The sequence below is a fragment of the Gossypium hirsutum genome, chromosome D11, assembly GCF_007990345.1.
Source record: "Gossypium hirsutum isolate 1008001.06 chromosome D11, Gossypium_hirsutum_v2.1, whole genome shotgun sequence".
Taxonomy (NCBI): domain Eukaryota; kingdom Viridiplantae; phylum Streptophyta; class Magnoliopsida; order Malvales; family Malvaceae; genus Gossypium; species Gossypium hirsutum.
Window position 1 is genome coordinate 14,919,524 of NC_053447.1, and position 22,243 is coordinate 14,941,766.

The 22,243-nt window shown below is 32.5% G+C and overlaps 3 protein-coding genes and 1 long non-coding RNA gene across 4 annotated transcripts; 2 read left to right on the top strand and 2 right to left on the bottom strand.

Moving 5' to 3' along the window:
- Positions 1-1,496: 1,496 nt before the first annotated feature.
- On the top strand, positions 1,497-4,511 carry LOC107912539 (peptidyl-prolyl cis-trans isomerase FKBP15-1). The gene is made up of 6 exons (XM_016840751.2): positions 1,497-1,898; positions 2,088-2,137; positions 3,002-3,064; positions 3,636-3,726; positions 3,864-3,968; positions 4,177-4,511. The coding sequence occupies exons 1-6, from the start codon at positions 1,835-1,837 to the stop codon at positions 4,263-4,265; spliced, it is 462 nt and encodes a 153-aa protein (XP_016696240.1). The 5' UTR covers positions 1,497-1,834; the 3' UTR covers positions 4,266-4,511.
- An 828-nt stretch (positions 4,512-5,339) lies between these two features.
- On the top strand, positions 5,340-9,069 carry LOC107912538 (peptidyl-prolyl cis-trans isomerase FKBP62). The gene is made up of 12 exons (XM_016840750.2): positions 5,340-5,725; positions 5,835-5,921; positions 6,507-6,767; positions 6,882-6,956; positions 7,050-7,130; positions 7,213-7,407; positions 7,506-7,598; positions 7,688-7,863; positions 7,962-8,084; positions 8,169-8,315; positions 8,404-8,531; positions 8,619-9,069. The coding sequence occupies exons 1-12, from the start codon at positions 5,545-5,547 to the stop codon at positions 8,764-8,766; spliced, it is 1,695 nt and encodes a 564-aa protein (XP_016696239.1). The 5' UTR covers positions 5,340-5,544; the 3' UTR covers positions 8,767-9,069.
- A 5,143-nt stretch (positions 9,070-14,212) lies between these two features.
- Positions 14,213-17,105, bottom strand: LOC107912537 (uncharacterized). Its single transcript, XR_001688199.1, has 2 exons — positions 16,747-17,105; positions 14,213-14,560 (listed from the first exon to the last, which is right to left on the bottom strand). It is a non-coding gene; the product is annotated as an uncharacterized lncRNA (long non-coding RNA).
- A 693-nt stretch (positions 17,106-17,798) lies between these two features.
- Positions 17,799-20,818, bottom strand: LOC107912536 (transcription factor bHLH62). The gene is made up of 8 exons (XM_016840749.2): positions 19,647-20,818; positions 19,355-19,558; positions 19,193-19,258; positions 19,021-19,089; positions 18,844-18,915; positions 18,488-18,712; positions 18,287-18,386; positions 17,799-18,210 (listed from the first exon to the last, which is right to left on the bottom strand). The coding sequence occupies exons 1-8, from the start codon at positions 20,508-20,510 to the stop codon at positions 18,173-18,175; spliced, it is 1,638 nt and encodes a 545-aa protein (XP_016696238.2). The 5' UTR covers positions 20,511-20,818; the 3' UTR covers positions 17,799-18,172.
- Positions 20,819-22,243: the final 1,425 nt, after the last annotated feature.

Below are 22,243 nucleotides of genomic sequence, written 5' to 3' on the forward strand. Positions count from 1 at the left end.
AATGATCATTGCAATTTTTTTCTGTTTATAAATCATTGCAAATTGTACTTTTTAATACCAAACAAATTATTTCGTCAAACTTAATTTTTGAAAAACAACTCCAAATAATTTTACGGGACAAAGCCACATTTAATTTTTCAATTTGATTATTACTTTTTTTTATTCGCGTTAGTTCAGAACTTAACAATTATTTTTAATTTAAAATTTTAAGTAACTAATATAAATTATAAAATATATTTAATATATTAAGTAAGAAATATAATTAGATTATTTAATAATAGAAAATAATTATTCTGCTTTCTTTTTCACAATTCTTAAACATTTAACTTTATTCTAAATAAAATCACATTTTAAATATAATTTTAAGGCAATATAATATTAAAATAAATAAAATAAAACTGAATTAATTGAAAATATTTGATAAATAACTCTTATCTATTTATCATTTTTCACATTTCTTTTATAAAAATTAGATAAATTGAAAATATTCTCTCTTAAATGCAACTTCTACCAAACATTTTTATTTTATGTTGAATTATCCAATAAGTAAAAAAAAAAAATCAGCTTACCTTAATAAAAAAAAATCAAGGTAAAATTAGTAAACTTTTTCACAACTCAATAACAATTATTGCCCTGTTTTCCCTTTCGTAAATACCATTTCTGTTTCTTCAATTTCATCTCTACATTCAATTTTTTAAAAGAACAAAAATTCAGGAGCATACTCATCTAATATATTTATTATATATGAGTGATTACTAGCTTGAATTTCAAGTAGGATCCGGGTCGCTTATCCGTAGCCCAAATAGGTTCCACTAGACGATTGAGTGTGAGGTAAACCGTGAGAGGACAGTGAGGGGAGCTCGCGGACCCACTCACAATGAGAGCTCGCACGAACCAAGAGAAGGCCATGTTCTTAGTTGGCATATACTCAAGGAGCTCGCAGAAGGGAGACAAGCAACCCAGAGTGAAGCATGTGTCCAACATGTCTGAAGTCCGCTCAGAATGTCAGTCCTAAGAAGAATGGGGTCAAGTCATGAAAAGTGGTCTCCCTTCTGCGAGCTCATTGAGTATATGCAAATTGAGACCGCGGTCTTCCCTTTGTTCGTGCGAGCTCTCCTTAAGAAATTGGATCTGCGAGCTCCCTTCGCTGTCTTCTCATGGTTTACCTCATACTTAATCGTCTGATGGTATCGATTCCAGTTGTGAATAAGCAACCCGAAATCGACCTGAGATTCAAGCTTATGATCATTGATGTATAACAATCTTATATTAAAATCAGTAATTAACTAATTATTTAGCTAAAATATCACACGCATCAGTAAATTCCATTAATTATTTATTACTCATTTTTTAGCCAAAATTGAAAAAATATTGATCTTCAGTAATGATAAATGATAAAATCTAAATAAACAATAGATGACTTCTCAAATAGTAAATTCCATTTTCTTCAAAAAAAAAAGATATTTTAAATAGTAATATTTAGTGTTTAATGGAAGTCACAGTGGTTGCTTGAATAGAACCCGCGTTTCATCAGTTGAAAGGTCCGGAAAAGGACAAGTTTCCCTTTGCAGCCAGCTTTAATGAATGATGTTGGTAGGGCAAGTTTTTTATAGGGAGATTCAAAATGGTGAGAAATGAGAGCCATCCATTGCAAATTTAAAATGGGCAGGCCGTAACATAAAATTGAGGCCTCGAAAGAGTCTAAGAAGAAGACCATTTGAGCCCATTTTAAGTATTCGGATTGCTTTTGCTTTAGACAAAATCGCAACGCCAAAATTTACAGAGAATATAAGTCGAGAGAGAACTTGTCGGGAGTTAGAGAGAGTGAAACAAAATGAGTATCAGCTGCGCGTTGAAGGTGGTTCCGATTGTGCTTCTGTTGGTTCTTTTCGCGTTAGGTAAGTTTCTTATCCAATTATATTCTTTCGGTTATTAACTATACGGTGTCATAATTTCCAGATCTAATCGAATGTTGAAACATCTCTTGTCTTCTGATTTAATAGTTTTAAAAAAATTGTAGCAGTTCAGCTTTCTTACGTTTTAATTAATTATTGATTTTATTTTTGTACACTTCTCGAATTCCTCAGCGAATGCCAAGAAATCAGCTGATGTGACCGAGCTGCAGATCGGCGTCAAAGTATTTCTTTTCCCCTTATTTTCTGTGTTATTTCATGTTCTTTTCAATTTGATCTGTGATAAAATAGATGCTGTAAAATTTGTCTCTCATTAGCTTATATATGATATATTTTGTTTTGGGGACTTCGAAGCTTTAATTGGTTAAGTAGGAAGGAAATTAGATAGATGAAAATTGGAAGAGCAGAATTATAGAAATATTTTTATTAATGTGATTGGTAGGAAAGATTTTGAAAAATTGAAAGAATTGCTTGATAAAGTTAAAAAACAAGGAAAAAGAAAATGAAGGTTTTGAGAAATGCATTCTTTAAAACTAATATGCATGCTTCTCCCATTTTCTCTCTTTTTATCATTCTAATTTGGAATAATTTGTTTTTATCCAATTTTGTTTCTTCTTACTATTTTTCTTATTAAGCACGCTTAAATTTTTTTTTATTTTTAACTTTTTCACTCCTTCCTTCCATCGTCTTACTTTTCCACCAACCAAACACATCCTTAATTTTGAGTGGTAGTAATTTTTCTTTCTCTTATACGGACGCATATATATGTATATGTTGATTCTTAGGGGGGAGCCTTGGTTTATTTAGGGTTAGGTTCATGTCTGTTTATCTCTGAATATACAGAGTAAGGTTTCTTCATGAAATTAAATGAAATGCAGAGTTGAAATAGAGTAAGGTTTTACATTTTCCTGTTTCATTTGGTAACCTTAGTGCTGTTTCATAACATTGTATGCCAATTTTCAGTTGGTTCATGTTGTTATAGATTTGTATGTACAGATAATCAACTGTTATTTTTTGTTTCTAACTTCTTGGTCAGTTTAATCATTGCTTGTGATCTTATTAACTATTTCATTCTCACCTTTTCACAGTATAAGCCTCCATCATGTGAATTCCAGGCTCATAAAGGTGATAGAGTAAAAGTGCACTATCGGGTAATGTTTCTAGAGCTCCATCTCGATGTTCAGTTTTATATCATATTTCTTGACCTTTAAAATATTAATGAAGAATGTTTAATTGTGCCTATTTCTCCTGCACTTTTCTTGTAAAATTTAGGTCATTCTTTACGATTTTGTTAGTAACAAACGAGGAGCTAAACATTTTTTATATTTCTATATGTCAGACTGGTTTCAACTTTATAGCATGTTCCTTCGTTGGATTTTGGAAATAGAAGTTTGGTTTAAGCAATTTCCTGCGCTTTATTATAGTAAGGGGCCATAAACTTGTACTAATTTCATGGGCATTACTTATCGGGATAAAATATATATGTATGTAGACTTATGCCAGTTTCAAATATTATTTTGCTTGTGCCATTATTAGATTGCTAACTCATTGTATAAAAGGGTGTATAAGAAGGAAAAGAAAAGAAGAAAAGAAAATGATTTGGTGTGAATTTTTGTGGTCAAGAACATATTGGCCTCTAAACTTTTATGGTTAGAATTAATTGTTTACTACCTATGAGGTGTGAGTTTCTTGGTTTACATAAATTTTCATCCCTTTTTGCAGGGGAAACTCACTGATGGAAAGGTTTTCGATTCCAGTTTTGAAAGAGGTGATCCCATTGAGTTTGAGCTTGGTAGTGGACAAGTAATCAAAGGTTAGTTGCCCTTAACAACTAATCCGGATTTTGCTATAACTCAGACAATGAATGACTTGCTCTACTACCTGAATTTTGGTGGTTATATTGTGTGGAGTTCATTCATTGATGCCTGAAAGCGATTATGCTTTTGGCAGGATGGGACCAAGGATTGCTGGGGATGTGCGTTGGTGAGAAGCGCAAATTGAAAATACCTGCTAAGCTTGGATATGGTGAACAGGGTTCACCACCCACCATCCCAGGTAAATTCTTCATTTTTGTTCATATTCCTTTATGCTTCACAATTCCAATGTCGTAGACAGTGGTCCGTTATTCATATAATTGAAGGAATGATGTTATTATGGAAGCTCCTTTACATACTGAATAAAATCTTTGCTTTAAGCTGCTTTGGCTGTTTGTCTATCAGAGGAAACAAAAATTGACGAATTTTTTATTTGCCGAACTTACCAGGTGGAGCAACGCTAATATTTGACACAGAGCTTGTTTCAGTCAATGGGAAGCCATCGAGTGGGGAGGATACAAGTGAAGATGAGCTATAGTTGCTTTGTTCATTAGCGTCAACTTTTTTTTTTATATATTTTACTACGCTTGTTTTCCAGTAAAAAACGCTATTATGATGGCGTAACCTCAACAGGCCTTCTGTCTAGGATTCAGATAATATTTTTGGGGGGTTTTTTTTTTTCCACAAGGAAAACTATTTGTTTGTTAGAATGTTGGAGAAACATTCTTTTTGGATGGTTCTTCCTTTGATTATTATAATATGTGGGCAGATAAGGTGAATTCAACTGTCGAATTAGAACTTGATAAAAGTTGTGCATTTCTGATATGATGACAGGCAAGCTTCAATTTCAAAGGATGAATGAAGGGTAAAATTTCCACAGTTAACAAAGATCACTTGGAACAATTGTGATTGCATTATACATTGTCGTTAAACCAAGTTGAGTCGGTCTCTCCAACAAAATTGAGTACCTGATTTCATCTTCTGATACAAGATAGTGTTCTGTAACAACAGATAATTACTTTAAAGCTAAATTTAGTTTTATTTGGTCAAAATGAAAGTTTTGCTTAATTTAATTTGGTTTTTTACTTAATAACGAAAGATTGAACTCACATTGATTTTATCGAAAGACTTTAATGTATTTTATTGTTTTTAAAATAATTTTAAATAAAAATACTATAATAAGTTAAAAATTTTATGTGTTTTATTTGGCAATATTGCTATTATAACCATCAAAGGAAGCGCGTATTTCCAAATTAAGATTAGAAAGTTGTATATGTTATTAATGATGGGGATGTGATATCTTCTTAACCCTTAAATCTTTAAATTGGAAGGTAATTTTAGCTTTAATCACATTTAAACACACATCTTCTAAATTATTATAATCTCATTACACAAGAATAATACTAATTAAAAAACTTAATCCAGTTCAAATATAAATTGACTAATCTAATGTAAAAGAATGGTAACAGATACGCCGGAGCCGTCCGATCAACTGTAAACCCGCGCACGAGGAACAATTCTGTCAATGCAATCTTTAATCCAGCCCCAGAGAAAAAAAAAAAAGAAAAAAGAAATGAAATATATTTGAATTAAATAAAAAGGAAAATGTGGAAGCATCCTGACCCTTCAAAACCAATCGATCAATCACGTTTCTCGCTATACCCTTACCATGGAAGCCTCTGGAACCTACATTCTCCCATAAAATCCCTTTCTTTGCGTTCCTCCATTTCTCAGCTTTGAAAGCTTCCCTGTTTACGCTCATTGTTCACTTTTCACGCACACATTAGCTCCCTATCTCTTAGCCTCTTCTATTCGAAATGGATGAGGATTTTGATATCCCGCTGGTGGAGGATGTGAATGACGACATTGATCTTCCCGGGGATGTTCCCACCTTGAAGGTAGGAGAAGAGAAGGAGATCGGAACGCAAGGCTTGAAGAAGAAACTTGTTAAGGAAGGTGAAGGTTGGGAGAATCCTGAAACCGTCGACGAAGTTGAAGGTATATGTATCTGAATTACACTATAATAAACAAGTAAAAGCAATAAATAATTACTCTTTCTGTTTTCAAAAATGTTTTGGAGTCTGATTGGTTGTTGTTGTTGGTACAGTTCATTATACGGGGACGTTGCTGGATGGAACTAAATTCGATTCAAGCCGTGATAGAGGGACTCCTTTCAAGTTTGCTCTCGGTCAAGGTAAATAAAGTTCACCCCTTCCTCTTTTGAATATTTCTGAAATCAATTTTAATCTGATTTATATTCAATTAGATGTTGAAAAATATATGTTTGATTTTAGTGTTTTGCATTATTAATTAATACGAGTCTGAAGCATATGTTTTTCAGTAACACGTGCTTAAAATTTACCCAATACGTCAACATTGTTTCATTTCTTTTCCTGGAAATGCGTTTAAAATTTTGGAACTTAATGTTAAAACCATGGCGAGTTTCTGAAGTCCTACTAGTGTTCCTGCTGTTCGAGTTTCATTGTTTTTGTGCTCCGTTTGGAATGTGATAAGAGGAATTTCCTTGAATCTTAGTGTTTGTTTCGCTTGGAGATTGGCAATACCAAAATACGGGATTCATGGATTTATTATTTTCACTGTAATTAGATTCATTTGGCCGATTAAATTAGTTCTGTCTTCTGATGATCATATTCTTGAGGTTGATCTATAGCAGGAGTTCAAGGTGTGTCGCATTTGGAAATTCGATTACTTTATTGTCAAGTTTCTGTTTAGTTTTGGACTTCAATATGGAATTTCTGCTTTCTTTTAATGTTTGCAGGACAAGTTATTAAAGGATGGGATGAAGGTATTAAGACAATGAAGAAAGGTGAGAATGCTATTTTTACCATTCCTCCTGAGCTGGCATATGGTGAATCTGGCTCACCGCCAACCATTCCTCCTAATGCGACCCTCCAATTCGATGTTGAATTGCTCTCTTGGACAAGTGTCAAGGACATTTGCAAAGACGGTGGGCTATTTAAGAAGATACTGACTGGAGGAGAGAAGTGGGAGAATCCCAAGGACCCTGATGAAGTGTTAGGTAGATATTTTCAATCTGTTTGTTCTTTTAATATTTATAATAATATTATTTCTATCCGAGTGGGTCTTCAGTTGAGCTAGGTTGTTTAATAATCGGTTTGTATCTTGAATCCAGTTAACTATGAAGCTAAGCTTGAGGATGGAACAGTGGTTGCAAAAGCTGATGGCAAGGAGTTCACTGTTATGGAGGGTTTGTATTGTCAATGCCGTCCCTCTTCACTTCTGTCCTAATTTTATTTTTTAGTTCCTCAATTTCTGTGGTTGTTTCTTCTTCAATAAATAGGTCATTTCTGTCCTGCTTTGGCTAAGGCTGTTAAGACAATGAAGAAAGGGGAGAAAGTACTTCTTACAGTGAAGCCGCAATGTAAGTTATACTCCAATTTCCTCAGAAGAATGGACTTAAATAAATGTGGTTCTTGTCGTTAACCCTATTTTTCATTATAAAGATGGCTTTGGTGAGAAGGGGAAGCCAGCAGCTGGTGCTGAAGGTGCAGTGCCTCCAAATGCCACACTCCAGATCACCTTGGAGTTGGTTTCATGGAAAACTGTTTCTGAGGTCACAGATGACAAGAAGGTTATGAAGAAGATCTTGAAGGAAGGGGAGGGATATGAGCGACCTAATGAGGGGGCTGTTGTCAGAGGTTGGTGTTCTATTACGATAAAGAAATTTCAGTTTCCTGCATGCAATATACTAGAATTTTGTTATTCAATATTTACCGTTATAAACCTTTTTTTCCAGTGAAATTGGTTGGGAAACTGCAGGATGGTACCGTCTTCTTGAAGAAAGGTCAAGATGAAGGACAAGAATTGTTTGAATTCAGGACAGATGAAGGTAACAGACTAGCAGATGCCTCCCTCCTCTATTATTAGTCTACGGTTAAATGATTTTAGCTGAACAGCCACTGCTTAATTTTTTTATAGAGCAAGTCATTGATGGTCTTGATAAAGCTGTGATGACTATGAAGAAGGGTGAAGTTGCACTGTTGACTATTGCTCCTGAGTATGCTTTTGGATCATCCGGGTCAAAGCAGGAGTTGGCTTCGGTACCCCCTAACTCGACCGTGTATTATGAGGTTGAGATGGTGTCATTTATCAAGGTTAGTGGATCAGTGTGCTTGTGTAAATTTTTTGGTTGCGTATCTAAGTTATTTTTTGGCAGTGTATTAATAGTGGTTTTGGTAATTTGCTTTTGCAGGATAAAGAATCATGGGATATGAACACCCCAGAAAAGATTGAAGCCGCAGGTAAAAAGAAGGAAGAAGGAAATGTATTGTTCAAGTCTGGAAAATATGCGAGAGCTTCTAAGAGATATGAAAAGGTAGGCAGTGTGATGGATGGGTATGTTGGCTTGTGAAAGTTGGTGTCCAATACCCTGCGATTCATTTGATGTTTGTACGTGCAGGCAGTAAAGTATATCGATTATGATTCTTCCTTCAGCGAAGAGGAGAAAAAGCAAGCCAAGGCATTGAAGGTTGCTTGCAATCTGAACAATGCTGCTTGCAAGCTGAAACTGAAGGATTTCAAGCAAGCTGAGAAACTGTGCACCAAGGTTTGATTAATCTTCACAATGGTAGTCATAACATAGAGCTATATATTTTGAATAATATTAGTAACTGTTGAATGGTATGCACTAGCAGGTTTTAGAAATAGAAAGTTCGAATGTGAAAGCGTTGTATAGAAGGGCTCAAGCATACATCCATCTGGCAGATTTAGATTTGGCTGAGTTTGATGTCAAGAAAGCCCTTGAGATTGATCCTGATAATAGGTAAATTGCTGCTTTTATAAGCCTACTCAAAAACTTGAACTAAATAGCGGCATGTTGATGATGGTGATATGATGGAACGGTATGCAGGGAGATAAAGATGGAATACAAATTATTGAAGGAGAAGATGAAGGAGTACAATAAGAAGGAAGCCAAATTCTATGGCAATATGTTTGCCAAGATGAATAAAACAGCTCCCAAAGAACCCGCACCAATGACCATAGATAGCAAAGCGTAGGTGGTGGACACGTGACGGTTTGATGCCTTGGGTGTTTTTTTTTTTTCCTTAAAAATGGGAACAGAGAAGTTGGTTTGAGTTGCAATGGATTCTTCTGTGTCCGAGTACGAGGATTGTTGACGTTAAAGAATGTTCTGTTTATTCTTTTCCCTTTTTACAGAAATAATTATTTTCAGCATGAGGAGGTTCCAAAGATGGGAATTTTGGGCTTCCATTTTTAGTGCTGATATAGTTGGACTTACAAAACGTCAAACGACAGGGAAAAGAATGGAAAAAAGAAAATACAAAATAATTTAGCACTCATATTTATATGGTAAGTGTTATTTAAATTTGTTAATAAGCATGCCCCTTTCTATTCAGAAGTTCCAAAGCCACCTTTCGGTAAAAATAAGTTGGGGAACTAAAATTTAGATATAAAAATGGAAAATGCAACGAATGCTATATTTCTATCCCCCACCCCCCCCCCCCACTCTCTTCTATATGTTTTATGGTGGGGGGAAATTCATTCCTTAAAAGTACCCCTAAAATCCTCTTATCGAAATTATTCCAACTACTTGCAAAGTATCAACAACTTAATTAATCAATTAAATGGCTTTTTTCCCATAATTCATGAAATAATATTATATTATTATTGTTGTTATTAAATGTTAGCAGCAAATTTGTAAATGTTTTTGGAATAATATTATGTTATTCTTGTTACAATAGTAATTGTTCTTTTACATCTGTTGATTATATTATATGTATGTTACAAATAAGTTATGGTTGTCGTTGTAGTGAGTTAGTGTTAATTTTGTTAGATTTTTTATTATTAAAAATTGTTAAAATCGATGTTTTTGCAAACTTTGAAATCTAATGTTTGATAGCCTCTAGTGACAAAGCTAGGGGGTTGGCAAGGCCCCGGTCTCCCTCCTAAAATAAAAATTTTTTCATTTAAGTCACTTTATAATTTACAAAATTTTAAATTAGTAATGATAAATTTACACTTTGGCCCCCTTTCAAAAATGATAAAAATTTGATTTAATCATTTAACAATTATAAAGATACAGGCTATTAAAATGATGAAATTATATTTTTACTATTGTAAAAATATATAATTTAATTCCGACTCCCCAAAAAATTTGATGTGTTTGTAACGTTTGAAATTTAATATCTGACAACTTCAATTATGAAAGTTGTGAATTGATTTATGAAACAAATCCATTTTAATAGAGATGATTTCGAATAATGATGGAGTTGTATTCCAACTTGAAGCTCTCATTAGTATGACAATTAAAAGGAATGCATCCTCAGAGAAAATGAAAAAATGAATCACGAGGAAATTTCAAGCTTGAACTACTAAAATGATATTTATATGAAGTTTAGAATTTTGAAGTCTAAAAGAAGGGAGTGTGATTACATTGATGTCAATGATAATAAAGAATTTGAGACGATAATGTTTGTGCGCCATAAAAAGTGAGGGGGCTACAGTGGAGTAGTTAGTGAAGGTCGAAGATATTCTCCATACTAGTTATGAGATTTTGAATTATACAAGCGTATTAACTATTTTAGTGCCTATATATTGTAACAGATTTCATTAATAACGAATAGTTTGAGTTATATTCACGATTTGCATGACAAGACATTGGCCATGACTCTATTCGGACAATCACCAATGATAGAATCATATTATCTGAAGGTGGGTACAAGTCATGGTAGGGAGCAATCTTTGATAAATTTAGTCTAAAGAGGAACCCCAACCTACCTCATTTACTTTATAAGATTTTGTTATTAGTCTTTATGCTACGTGTAAGTTATAGATTTAGTGTTTATACTTTAATGTGATCATTTTTAGTTTTATGTTTTCTTTTTAAATTTTAGTTTTAATTAAACAATATTTGTTAAATTTGTGAAGTTAACTTTTGCTATTCCCAAAATCTTATGCGACAAAATTATCATAACATGTATGATGCCATGTCAACTTTTTATTCCACATAATATTCATAGAAAAGCCACGACATGTAGTAAATGGATTTAGAGATAATTAGGCACTGAGAAAAAGGGTTTGTTTAGTAGTGCTTAAAAAAAGCACCTTTAAAAAAAAACAAATTGTTTTTGGCTGAATATTTTGGCTTTTCAACTTTTGAAAAGGAGAATCTAAAATTTTTATCTTTTTCTCTCTCAAAAGTACTTTTGGTGCTTAATTATTTTTTCACCCCTCCAACAACATATTACTTTCCCTTTTTTATTTCTTGGTGTTCAATTACAAATGTGTTAAAATAATTAATTAAAAATAAAAAATATTTTTTTAAATAATACAAATGTGTTAATATCTAATTACAAATATTTAATAGTTACATTTAAATATTTAAAATATAGTTTATGTATTCTAATTAAATTTTAAAAATAATTAATATTTATTGCTTAAAAATATTTAAAATTTATATTTCATATTTTAAAATATTAACAAGTTATAATAAATTACTTTTTATATTCATACTAAAATATAATAATATTAACTAATTTAAATATTATTTAAATGCATATTTGTTACTTGATAAAATCATGTCTAAAATAGATATTTTACTTCTCAAATATACTTTTTTTTGACACAAACAAATCTTAGACCATTATTTTAATTCAAAAATTTCTTGCAAATATTGGCCTTTTCTCTCGCTATGTCTAAAATCAAAAGCCAGTATTGAAGATGGGCTTACTTAAAAGTCCAAAGCCTATAACAATCTGAAATCTTCAAATCTTTCGATCTTTTTTTGTGAAGGCTTTGGAAGATTATAGACAAACCCCATGATTCATACGTTTCTACTTTTTTAAGTAATAAATATATTATGATTTCTACTCATTATCTTATTTATTTTTAATAAATCTTCTTAAAATTGCAACATAATTTTCTTTTTTATTATCAAATAAATAAAAATAATAATTAAATTATGACACATTTACGACGTGTGTGAAAATTTTACATAACAAACTTTAAAATATTTTTAAATTTACAAATATAATTTTAGTGGTTGAGTTAGTATCACAACTCGGTGACAACTCAATCAAAGGAACTACTTAAACCGTTTCAAATAAACGATTGAATATTAATATAATTGAGTTTACCTCTTTTTACTGCTTTTATATGCATGTTTAAGTAAAACAAATAAAAATGTAATGTCTAAAGTTTGAACCCAAGCCTAAAAAGATTTTACTAATAACCATTGTTGATCAATGTTTCAACAAGGGTGGATAGAAGGAGAAGAAAGTGGTGGAGATAGGATGGTCGGTTCACTTAAGATAGGCAAAGATAGTATAGCATAAAAAATAGGGTTGGATCGTATTAGCATGTTACATACTTCATAATTTCATTCGTAGATGGAATTGAGATGATTCATACTTTGACGAGTACATAGAATATTGAGATCTAGATAATCTTAATGATATAGATTTCGATGATGAACTCCGTCATGGACTAACAAATAATGATGAGGAGTATATGTTAAATGTGAAAGAGAGAATAACTCAAAAAATATGAAATGTTAGAGCAATTAAACAAAATTGAATATAATGTAATCGTTTTATCAACTACTTTCTTGAACTAATATATTGCATTTGATTATTTGATTATAATTTTTGTTACTCGTTTAGAAATTTTTTTATCATATTGATAATTTTTTATAATAATTAACATTTTAAAATATAAATCATGTAACCTTGTAATTACAATTTGCACTACCAAATATGATATAGAGAATTATGATGTAATTACACTCTATTAGACAAACAATACGTCTAGGAAATTATAATTCTTTGTAATTACTACCTTAGAAATTACATTTTCATCAAATTACTTTGTGTTGTCGAAACAGACCCTTAGGGGGTGAGAATTGAAGTAATTACACAAGTAATTACACCCAAATCTAATTTTAAAAAATTATTTATTTACAAGTTATAAAATTATATTATAAGTGTTGATACAGTGATACAACAAGGAGTGAGTATGGAGGAGAGGGTGGTGGTTGTTGTGGAGACCAGTTCACCCAGTCGGGACAGAGAGCTAAATGTTATGGCGAGTGGTGGAGAAGAGAATATAAAGGTTGAGGATTGAAAGAGTGTCGATAGAGTGTAACCCTAGTATTATTGGAGAGTTAATAATTTCTTCATCGATCCTAAAGGTATTTGTCGAAACCATTTTTTGAAAACAAAAATTTAGTTGTCGACCTTAAAAAACAAAAATTGGAGTCGCCACCGATCCTTGATTAAGGTGTGATCAGCTCACCTTAAAAACGATTTTGGTCTACGAAATTTGAAAAAACAGGTTCGGGAGTCAGTTACGCACGAGAAGGGGTTAGCACCCTTGTAACGCCCAAAATCGGTACCAAATTGATTGTTTAATGTCTTGGTGTCGAAAATTTGAAAAGATTTTAAAATAAAACTTTTTATCTTGAATGAATTAAAAATAAAACGTTCTTATTTCAAAGAATTTAAACATCACACCCAGTAAGTTAGGGCGTAACATTTTTAATTTTCAAAATTAAGTTTGTCTTTTGATTTTTAAAACTCGTGCATTTAAACCTAAGAAGGATATTCGGTTATTTAGGTAAAATGAAGAAAATTGAAACCCAGTAAGTTAGGGCACAATTTCTCAAAATTTCAAATACCGAATATTGCCTTTATTTATTTTTAAAAATTCTTATTTCGAGATGACAAAATGTCATGTCCAGTGAGTTAGGACTCAACATTTTGAATTCCCGAGAATAAGCTTTTATTTGAATCCGTGTGATTTTATTGCAAAATAAATACTTGGCTATCTAAATTCATCAGAAGAATTGAAGCCCAGTAAGTTAGGACACAATCCTTCAAGAAAAATGTGAATGCCAAATATTTAAAAATTTAAGAAATAAAATGATTTTAATGCTTTAATAAAAACAAACATTTTTTGAAAGACAAATATGCAAATATATATAAAAAATGTTTAAATATATATAATGTATATGTTAATAACAATTTCTTTTTAAAAAAATAAACGTATACATATATTATAGGAAATGTATGTATATATAAAATATAGAAAGTGTACATGTATTATAAAATGTATATGCATATATATATCCATGTATACAAAGGTTATGAAAATAAAATAATAATAAAATATATATAATATGTAAATGTATTTACAAAAGTTTAAAATATATATGTATATTAAAAAAATATGTGTGTGTATGTGTATAGAAATAATAATAATAAATAATGATAATTCTAATGAAATTAACTTATTTAATAGCAATAATAACAAAATTGACTAATTTAAACTTAAAACAGAAATTCGGGGCAAATTTAAAATAAATAAAATGCGAATGGACTAATTAGAACACGAAACCAACAGTGGAGGACCCAAAGAGAAATTTACCCAAACATCCCAAAACACTGCGCAGCACTGGACCAATTTGAAACAAAAATAAAATGTGCCACAAAATTTAAAAGAAATAAAAATTTTAATTTAGACAAACTATAAAGTCAGGAGGACTAATTGCATAAATAGTCCATTTGAAACAAAGAACGCGGATCCTATCGGGCCTTTGGGTCGGGTCACACGGGTTGCTAATGTGGCGCCGTTTTTAAACACCCTTCAAACCCTAATCAAAACCCCATCCTCCCACAACAGCAACAGCCATAGGAGACCGTCTACTCCTCTCCTCTGCTAGGGCTTCGACCCAGCTCGGAGACCAAACACCATGCCGTCGCACCCCATCGCAGCACCTTCGAGTACCGAGGCCAGTGTCACGCCAAACGAGACCTTCCCAGCCTCCCTTTCATACTTCAATTATAATCTTTATAATTGAGATTATTCATACTTCGTAGAGTACATGGAAGAATAAGATCTTTATAATCTTAATGATGCATATTCAAATTCAATTGATGATGAACTTGGTCAAGGACCAACAAATGACGATAATGAGCATATGTTAAATATTAAAGAAGGAATAACCCAACAATATGCACTAGAACAATTAGATAAAATTGCATATGATGCTAATTTTTCTTGCTATTTTTATTAGTAATCATGTTATCAACTACTTTTTTAAACTAACATAATACATATGATGATTTGATTTTAGTTTTTGCTACTTGTTTAGAGATCATTTTTATCATACAAATATTTTTTATAATAATTAATATTTTTAAAAAATATTAATTATGTAACTGTGTAATTATAATTTGCACTACTAAACATGACATAAGGAATTACAATATGATTACGCTCTGCCAGCCAAACACATCTAAAGAATTACAATCCTTTGTAATGAAAAGAAAATATAATTACGACCCAATAATTGTCGTACAAATAAACCTTAGTACTAAGCTAGTTGACAACTGGATATTCTCTAAGGTACAAGAGACATACGCCCTTGGGTGATAAAATTAGTCAATTACCTTAGTCGATTGTACTGAGAACTATCATTTTATTAGTCTCCTAATGAGATAAGTGGTTAGAGAGAAATTTGGATGACTGGACTTAACAATTCCAAGGAAATTGGGTTTAGGGTGTAAGTCTAGTTTGATAACAGTTGAGAGTGTAAGTGTCAAGAGACCCTCAAATGTCTATAATTTGTTATGATTATTTTATCGACTAAATTACAGGTGATGTGGCAAATGATTTACATTTAAGTCTTTAGTTGATATCGATTTTAATTTAGTATTTAAATGAATCTTATCCTTACATTTTATAAAAATTAAAGTCTTAACTATAAATTTGCCCCTAAACTATATTATTTTTCCTACCAAAATACTTTAAAAAAATTTGAACATGATATTTAAATTATTAAAATCGTTTGAGTTTATCTAAAAATTGGATGATGTATAGTAAAAAAAATGTCACATGTTACGTTGTTATCGGAAAAAAATGAGATAGACAAAAAGAAGTAAAATTTGGAGGCGAATTTTGGATTGGAGCGAAAATTAACAAAGTTGAGGACGTGGCGAGAAACATGATTCGTTGGACATGTCCAGATTTGGTTATACTTATACCGATACCTACATGCGTATCACGTACTGTACTCTTTTTTTTTTTTTTTTCTCTTCTTCAGACATTTTTTTACACGTTTTGTTTTAGTTAGAATTTCAATGTCATTTCAACTCCTTCTTCTTCTTCTTTTCTGTCAATTTCTTTCATTTCCTTAACAAGTTTGTTTAGGGTTTTGGATAAATGGTATTCTCATGTATTTAGACTTTGGGAAAGAAATGATTTTCTCCTCTATAACATCCTCTTACTAATTAACTTCAAAAAAGAACTCCTAATTTGGCTTTAGCATGTATGGAGATCTTAACTCCTTTTTTTTAGTTTTATATGATCTTAGGGTCTCCCTGGGAGTCAAAAGAAATAAAAAGAAAAAGAAAAGAGAGAAGAGGACAAAAATGCTAAAAACTTTCCACACGCACCAAAGAGGGAGAAGCTTTGAAATGCAGAAAAACGTAAGACACGGTTCCAGTTGGAGAGCATGAAATCATGCACTGGTAGCAGTGGTGAATCAAATCATGGGGAACTCTACTCTTCACACCCCCATTATAATAAGACGTTAATTGAATACACTGAAAATGATTCAATAGTGGGAATTACTTTGTTAATGGGAGACATACCCTAATGCATCCATAAGATTATGCCCTAAAATAGCAACCAATTAGGCTCCTAACAAAATACCTTGACCCTCACTCCAATCGCTTATTTCTCTCTTTTTAAAACAAAAATAGTTGGAGAGTGGGAGTGTGAAATGGGCATTGCTTGTATCTGGACAGCACATGGAATTGGGGAATTTGATTAAGACCATTTACCAACAAATCCCCATCCCGTTTAAAAACTCATCTACTTCACCCTTAAACTACTGCTATTTCCTATCCCCTATCCCCTATCCCCTATATTTTACAACTTACATAAATCTATATATAAACTTTTTTTGCTGCATAAAAGAGACTAACAAAAGAAAGCAAAATTAGAAACCAACATACCCTTTTCCATTTGCATCCCCCTGCGATGCGGATAACATGCTCGAAGGTGGCTTAAGCAAATTGTTCACTCTAAGTCTGATTCATGTGCCAAATCACACATCTATTGACTTCAAGTGTAGTCTCACGTAATCGTTTTAAGAAATTCACTACCAACAGTATATTTAATTCAAATGCACAAACCAATTCAACTTCGTGACACCGATTTTCATAAATAAATAAAAAAACTACCCATCTTGTTATTTCCTTACATACAAAAGATGATGAGAAATGAATTTTTGAAGTTTAATAAAATTGAGAAGCAGGTAGAAGAGTAGTAAAAGAATATAAACCGTAGAGATGTCGCTAAATGATTGGTGTTAATTAAGAAAAACACTGCCACATGAACATCTTCCATTGCTGTTTTATTTTATAACCGCTCTGAACACAAAGCATCTTTCTGGTAATTAAACAATGTCTAATCTCCTAACCTAATAATTGACCTTTGAATTAAAAAAACAAAATTTAATTTTTATGAGCATCTTCCCAATATATAATATACCTTAATTCCACTACAATAATGACTAATTTTGATAGTAGGTGAGATAATAAAGCTCAATGATTCATTGGGTCTAGTCAGAATCTCACCAATGCCAACCTGGGATTCTTTTGATGCAATATATAAAAAGGTGGTTATAGCTTTTAATCTTTTGGTTATGTTTAAATTAATTAATTTTTGTGTTGTGACTATAAAAAAAAAATAGAAAAAGGAAAAGAAAGAAAGTGACTCAAGGTTGTATTTTTGGTTAATCTATTAAAGTTGCCAAGAATCAAGGGTTGATCCCAGCTAAAACAACATCAATGTCATAATCACTCTAATTAAAAATAAAAACCGAGAAAGTTTTAGCCAACAGATACAGCTGGTTAACACTTAAAAACACTAGTAAAAGATCAAATCAAGCGGATTTCAAAGATCTAGCAAGGATGTGATGGTGACCCCAAGTGAATTCTGGGAAATCTTTGTTTTCAATTAACATTTATCATGTCTCAATTTAATAAAGTTGCAAAGTTGGGTAGAAAATGAAAGCTGCTTAATTAGCATTAATTTGATTAAAATATTACATCTTACAAATGTTGGTGCATTTTGGCTTTAACATCTTTTGCACCTTGAATACACAGATTTTACATTGGATAAATTTGTAAGTACAAAAAAACCCCTCCACGAAAAAAGAATTAGAAGAAGATCAAATTATTTAACCCAAAAAAGAAAACCCTAATATTAATATTAGAATATTATAAAGGGAAAAAGAATCCTCCACTTTAAAACTAAGCATAATTGGCTAGCAGCCTAGTTATCGTAGCTGATGCATTGGGCCAGTAATAAGTTCATTTTATATACAGCAGCAATTCTCTGCTTTTGACCTTTAATCCAGGACCAAGAATGGTGTTATTAGAGCTCAACTTTCATGTGAGAAACTTGATTTGACCCTGCAATTACAAGTATAAATGAATCATTAACCAATCAGTCTTAAGATAAATTGGTTTTGTTAATTCCATGACTTACCCTGGAAGTTTTGTGAATGTAATGCCATATCTTGGCTCTGATTTTGGCCAAACCCCATGTGAACTATGGTTTCCAGGTCACCTTCACAAAATGTTGGGTACTGAACATGTTTTAGACAAGCAAATTTAGGCGTTTAGATCTCTGAAAATGGAAAAGGATAAGGGATAAGGAACTTTGATTAGCTATGAAAATGATATTTACCTGAGGTGGTACAGTTTCAACAAACTGGTTGATTTGGGGCAAATGGGTGTTGAGTTTGGGACAGATAGCAGTATCCAAAGGGTCCACTGAGCATTGGGTCATTGTCCCATTAGACATATTGCTATGCAATGCTGGATTTTGCTGAGGTTGGTGCCCGAAAAAGGTTGATGCTGAGGAATTTATTGCGAATATTGGCTGCTGCAATGTGTTGTTTCGTTGAAATATCTGCAAACAGAAATGGGGTATTCCCAATTCAAAGGATTGAATTTGAAACATTATTTATTCTTCATAGAAAAGAAAAGAAACATTAATTTTTTATTTTTTTTAACGGGTTGAAAAAACAGCTATAGACTTACATCCTTTGACATTAAACTCTCCACGTTAAAGTCCAGCCTGGTATTCACTGAAGCTAACTTCATTGAGAGGAACTGCCAATAATATATATATATATATATATTTAACAAAAACCATGAAAACTTGTATCCCAAGAAATTGATCACCACACGTTCATCAAATAAATGTTAATAATCTACCTCAACTTGTCGCTGCAATGATTGAACATAGTTTATAATCTCGTCCAGCATTAAGGCTTTTCCAGTGACCTACAATTTTGAAACCCCAACAACCCATTATAATTAAGAATGGGAGCAATAATTTTTTCTTTGTCAGTAAATTTCCAGATTAAGAACGAATTTTATTTCAGACCTTGTTGCAACCGGGAACAAGATTTTGCAGAAGCTTCATTCTCTCACTGATTTTCTCTCTACGGACCTGATCAAAGTGACACATATTGATAGCCAATGTTAATGCAAGAACACACCCCCAGTAGATCATTGAGAACAAAATAATTTGAATTATGATTCTCACTCTTTCAGCTAAACTATGGCTGTCAGTGGCTTGACCCCTTCTTGCTCTAACATGAATATAGTCCTTGGGAGGTTCAAGAGCCTTTGTATTGTTAGCCTTGTCTCCTTTGGCATCTTCCTCTGCTTTAGCAGAGCCATTTTCATTTCCATTGCTGTCTGATAACTTGCATCGCTTTTCATTTGATGCTTCGTTGGGTTCAGTCACCTGGAAACGTGGGTTGATTACCGAATGTTAAAATGAAAATTTTATCTGAAAAAGGAAGTTACAGCTTACAACTCTTTAAACTCTGTACCTTTGAAGCATTTGCGGATGGGGATGATGAAGTTTCCTTTGTTTTTGCTTTAGGAACCGCCTTTCTTTTCCTTGAATTTGAAGCTTTCAAACCAGGCTCGCCATTGGGATTTTGTTCTGAAACGATGGATTCCTCTAGAGAATTGGCTAACTCGGATCGGTCCTGCAATGGGGTGTTCTTGTTGGTGGTGGTGCCTTGAGATACCATTGCCTTTATAGAAGGACTACTGGAAACACGCGGTAGCTTGGCATTTGCTGCCAAGGGATTGGATCTAAAAGCAGCAAATTCAGTATTGTCTTTGGGTCCGAATTGAGTGGTTCGACCATTGAAACTCCTGCTTCCAAAGCAAGAGAATTTGGCTGCTCTCTCCGCAAATCCAGGATCAGCTGAGAAATCCGCCACGCTGGAATTCAGCCCCTTCGGGGGAAGCTTCTCTTTAACCAAGCTATCCACCATTGGCAAGTTCAACTTAGGAGGGGAATTCAATGGGGTGCTATAACAAGAAGTGTTTGAACTGTTGTTGCCATTGATGTAAGAAGCCAACAAGGGCTGAGAATGCGGGGGGATCTCACCACCGTTGCCGATGCTCCCCAATTTCCCTATCAATTCCCTGATTATTAAGCTCTCACTGGAGACATTGCAATTGGAAGCAGCTCGGGAAGACACCATGGAACTCAAGGCCGACTCAAACTGTAGACCATAATCCGTTGGTTTTTCCCAGTTGGGGGTGGGGAAACGATCTTGAGACTGAATTTCCATGGCTGAAGACAGGGACTGCCAATCTGACATTGGCATCGATGACCCAAAGTGCAATGGCGGTGCAGGTGATGGGATTCCTGCATTAACGAAAAACTGGTTCTCCATTCAATAAGTTTATTAATTCAACCTCAAAATCCAGACCAAAAAATGGGCAATTCTTAAAAGGAAGAGGTACAGAAGAAAAATAAAGTCCCAGTTTGATATTTTTAACTTGGGATTCTTTATACTTGGCAAAGGCAAGTGAGTGCAATTTGAGTGGAAATGAATGAATTGTGGGATCAAAATGATTGCATTTTTTTCATAAAAAGAGAGGGTAGTTAGAGGAACGGTAAGCAAGAACTTAAATTTGGTGAAGAACAATAAAGCCAAGAAAATAGAGAGAGGGAAAGGGGAAGAATTGGGTTGGGCTGCAATGGAGCTATATAGATGTAAAACAAAGGTTATTGTTTGACCTTTTTTATTTTTTTATTTATTGTTTTCTCCCTTTCTTTATGCAATAATTAAACAATCTTTTTCTTTTCATAATAATAATTATGGGATTATTCTTGTGTTCAAGCTCTTAGCGTAACTTTTAGGGTTTAGGAGATTTAATTAATTAGTGTGAAGAAAATGTCATAAATAGAATTAAGTATTTTTAATATGTTTTTAATTTTTTTAAAATTACAATTGCATCAATTTTAATTCAATTTAATTATTATATGAGAAACCCAATCATTATTTCAAATGTTAAAATATGTTTCAAGAATCTTTCTATCTCAAACTTTTACTACTCATAGCTGGTTGTGATCAACTAATTCTATTAACTATTTATTTAAAAGTGTTTGGCAGAACTTAATTGATAGCTGAAAGCTGATATGTGTAAAATGGCACATTTTATTGTTAATTATTTCTTTGTTTATAATACTTTAGTCTTTATTGGCTGAAATTATTGAAATAAAACACTATTACCAGATGAATTAAAACATCCATTATGGAAATTAATTAGTGAATACTTTTGAAATTTTAAATGAACAAATTTTTTAAGTTCCTTATTTGCAAATATTAACCTTGTGGAAATTGATAAATATTAATAGTGTGTCAATATAATTGTAAACTGTATTCTTAGTGATAATTATGTCACACTTTGAATAAATTTGTCAGGTAGCATATTTTAATTAATATAAAGTTGCATAAGAAATCTTTTTACACAAGTAAATTGAAAATAAATTAAGAGTATATAAATATTCAAGAAATAGATACATATCCAAGCAAGTAAAAACAAATATTTAAGAAACACGGTGATGTCGTCTAGTAGTGATGTCATTACGAACTTTTGTCATTTCATTATTACTCATAAGCTCAACTTATTGAGTGTAAATGCATTCGGCATCCGAAAATGCTTCGAGAGGAACAACATTCGGATACGCATCTATGACCCTAAATGTTGGGTCAAGAACTTTGCTTAATATGATGTAGTTATGTAAGCACAAATCATTCTAGTTTGATATTGAGACGAATATATTGGCATTTTTGTTAAAATCTTCCACCACACCTTTAAAATGTCAAATGCCCTCTCAATATAACTTCTTAAGGATGAATGGGCTCAATTGAAAATTTTCTCGCGGCCCTCTTGGATTTGCACCACGGAACTCTGGTGGGTGATACCTTATTTTATGATAAGGTGCCAAGTAGCCTTGCCTTTCAGGGTACCCTTGGTCTGCTAAGTAATATTTGCCTAAGCATTACCAAATAGAGCCACAAAATTAAAATGAATGTGCAGAAACAAATAAGAATAAAATATTAATTAAAATGAAGAAATTTACCTGGTGGAGGTTTCGAAAAATTTAGACTCAAATTCT

Excerpts from the sequence above, each read along its gene's own strand:
- LOC107912538 (XM_016840750.2), top strand. The coding sequence starts at position 5,545 with ATGGATGAGGATTTTGATATCCCGCTGGTGGAGGATGTGAATGACGAC. Across the intron at positions 7,599-7,687 it reads TGAATTCAGGACAGATGAAG|AGCAAGTCATTGATGGTCTT; the intron begins GTAACAGACTAG and ends ATTTTTTTATAG. Across the intron at positions 7,864-7,961 it reads AGATGGTGTCATTTATCAAG|GATAAAGAATCATGGGATAT; the intron begins GTTAGTGGATCA and ends TTGCTTTTGCAG.
- LOC107912536 (XM_016840749.2), bottom strand. The coding sequence starts at position 20,510 with ATGGAGAACCAGTTTTTCGTTAATGCAGGAATCCCATCACCTGCACCG. Across the intron at positions 19,559-19,646 it reads CATCCGCAAATGCTTCAAAG|GTGACTGAACCCAACGAAGC; the intron begins GTACAGAGTTTA and ends CCACGTTTCCAG. Across the intron at positions 19,090-19,192 it reads TTGTTCCCGGTTGCAACAAG|GTCACTGGAAAAGCCTTAAT; the intron begins GTCTGAAATAAA and ends TCAAAATTGTAG.
- LOC107912539 (XM_016840751.2), top strand. The coding sequence starts at position 1,835 with ATGAGTATCAGCTGCGCGTTGAAGGTGGTTCCGATTGTGCTTCTGTTG. Across the intron at positions 3,727-3,863 it reads TAGTGGACAAGTAATCAAAG|GATGGGACCAAGGATTGCTG; the intron begins GTTAGTTGCCCT and ends TGCTTTTGGCAG. Across the intron at positions 3,969-4,176 it reads TTCACCACCCACCATCCCAG|GTGGAGCAACGCTAATATTT; the intron begins GTAAATTCTTCA and ends CGAACTTACCAG.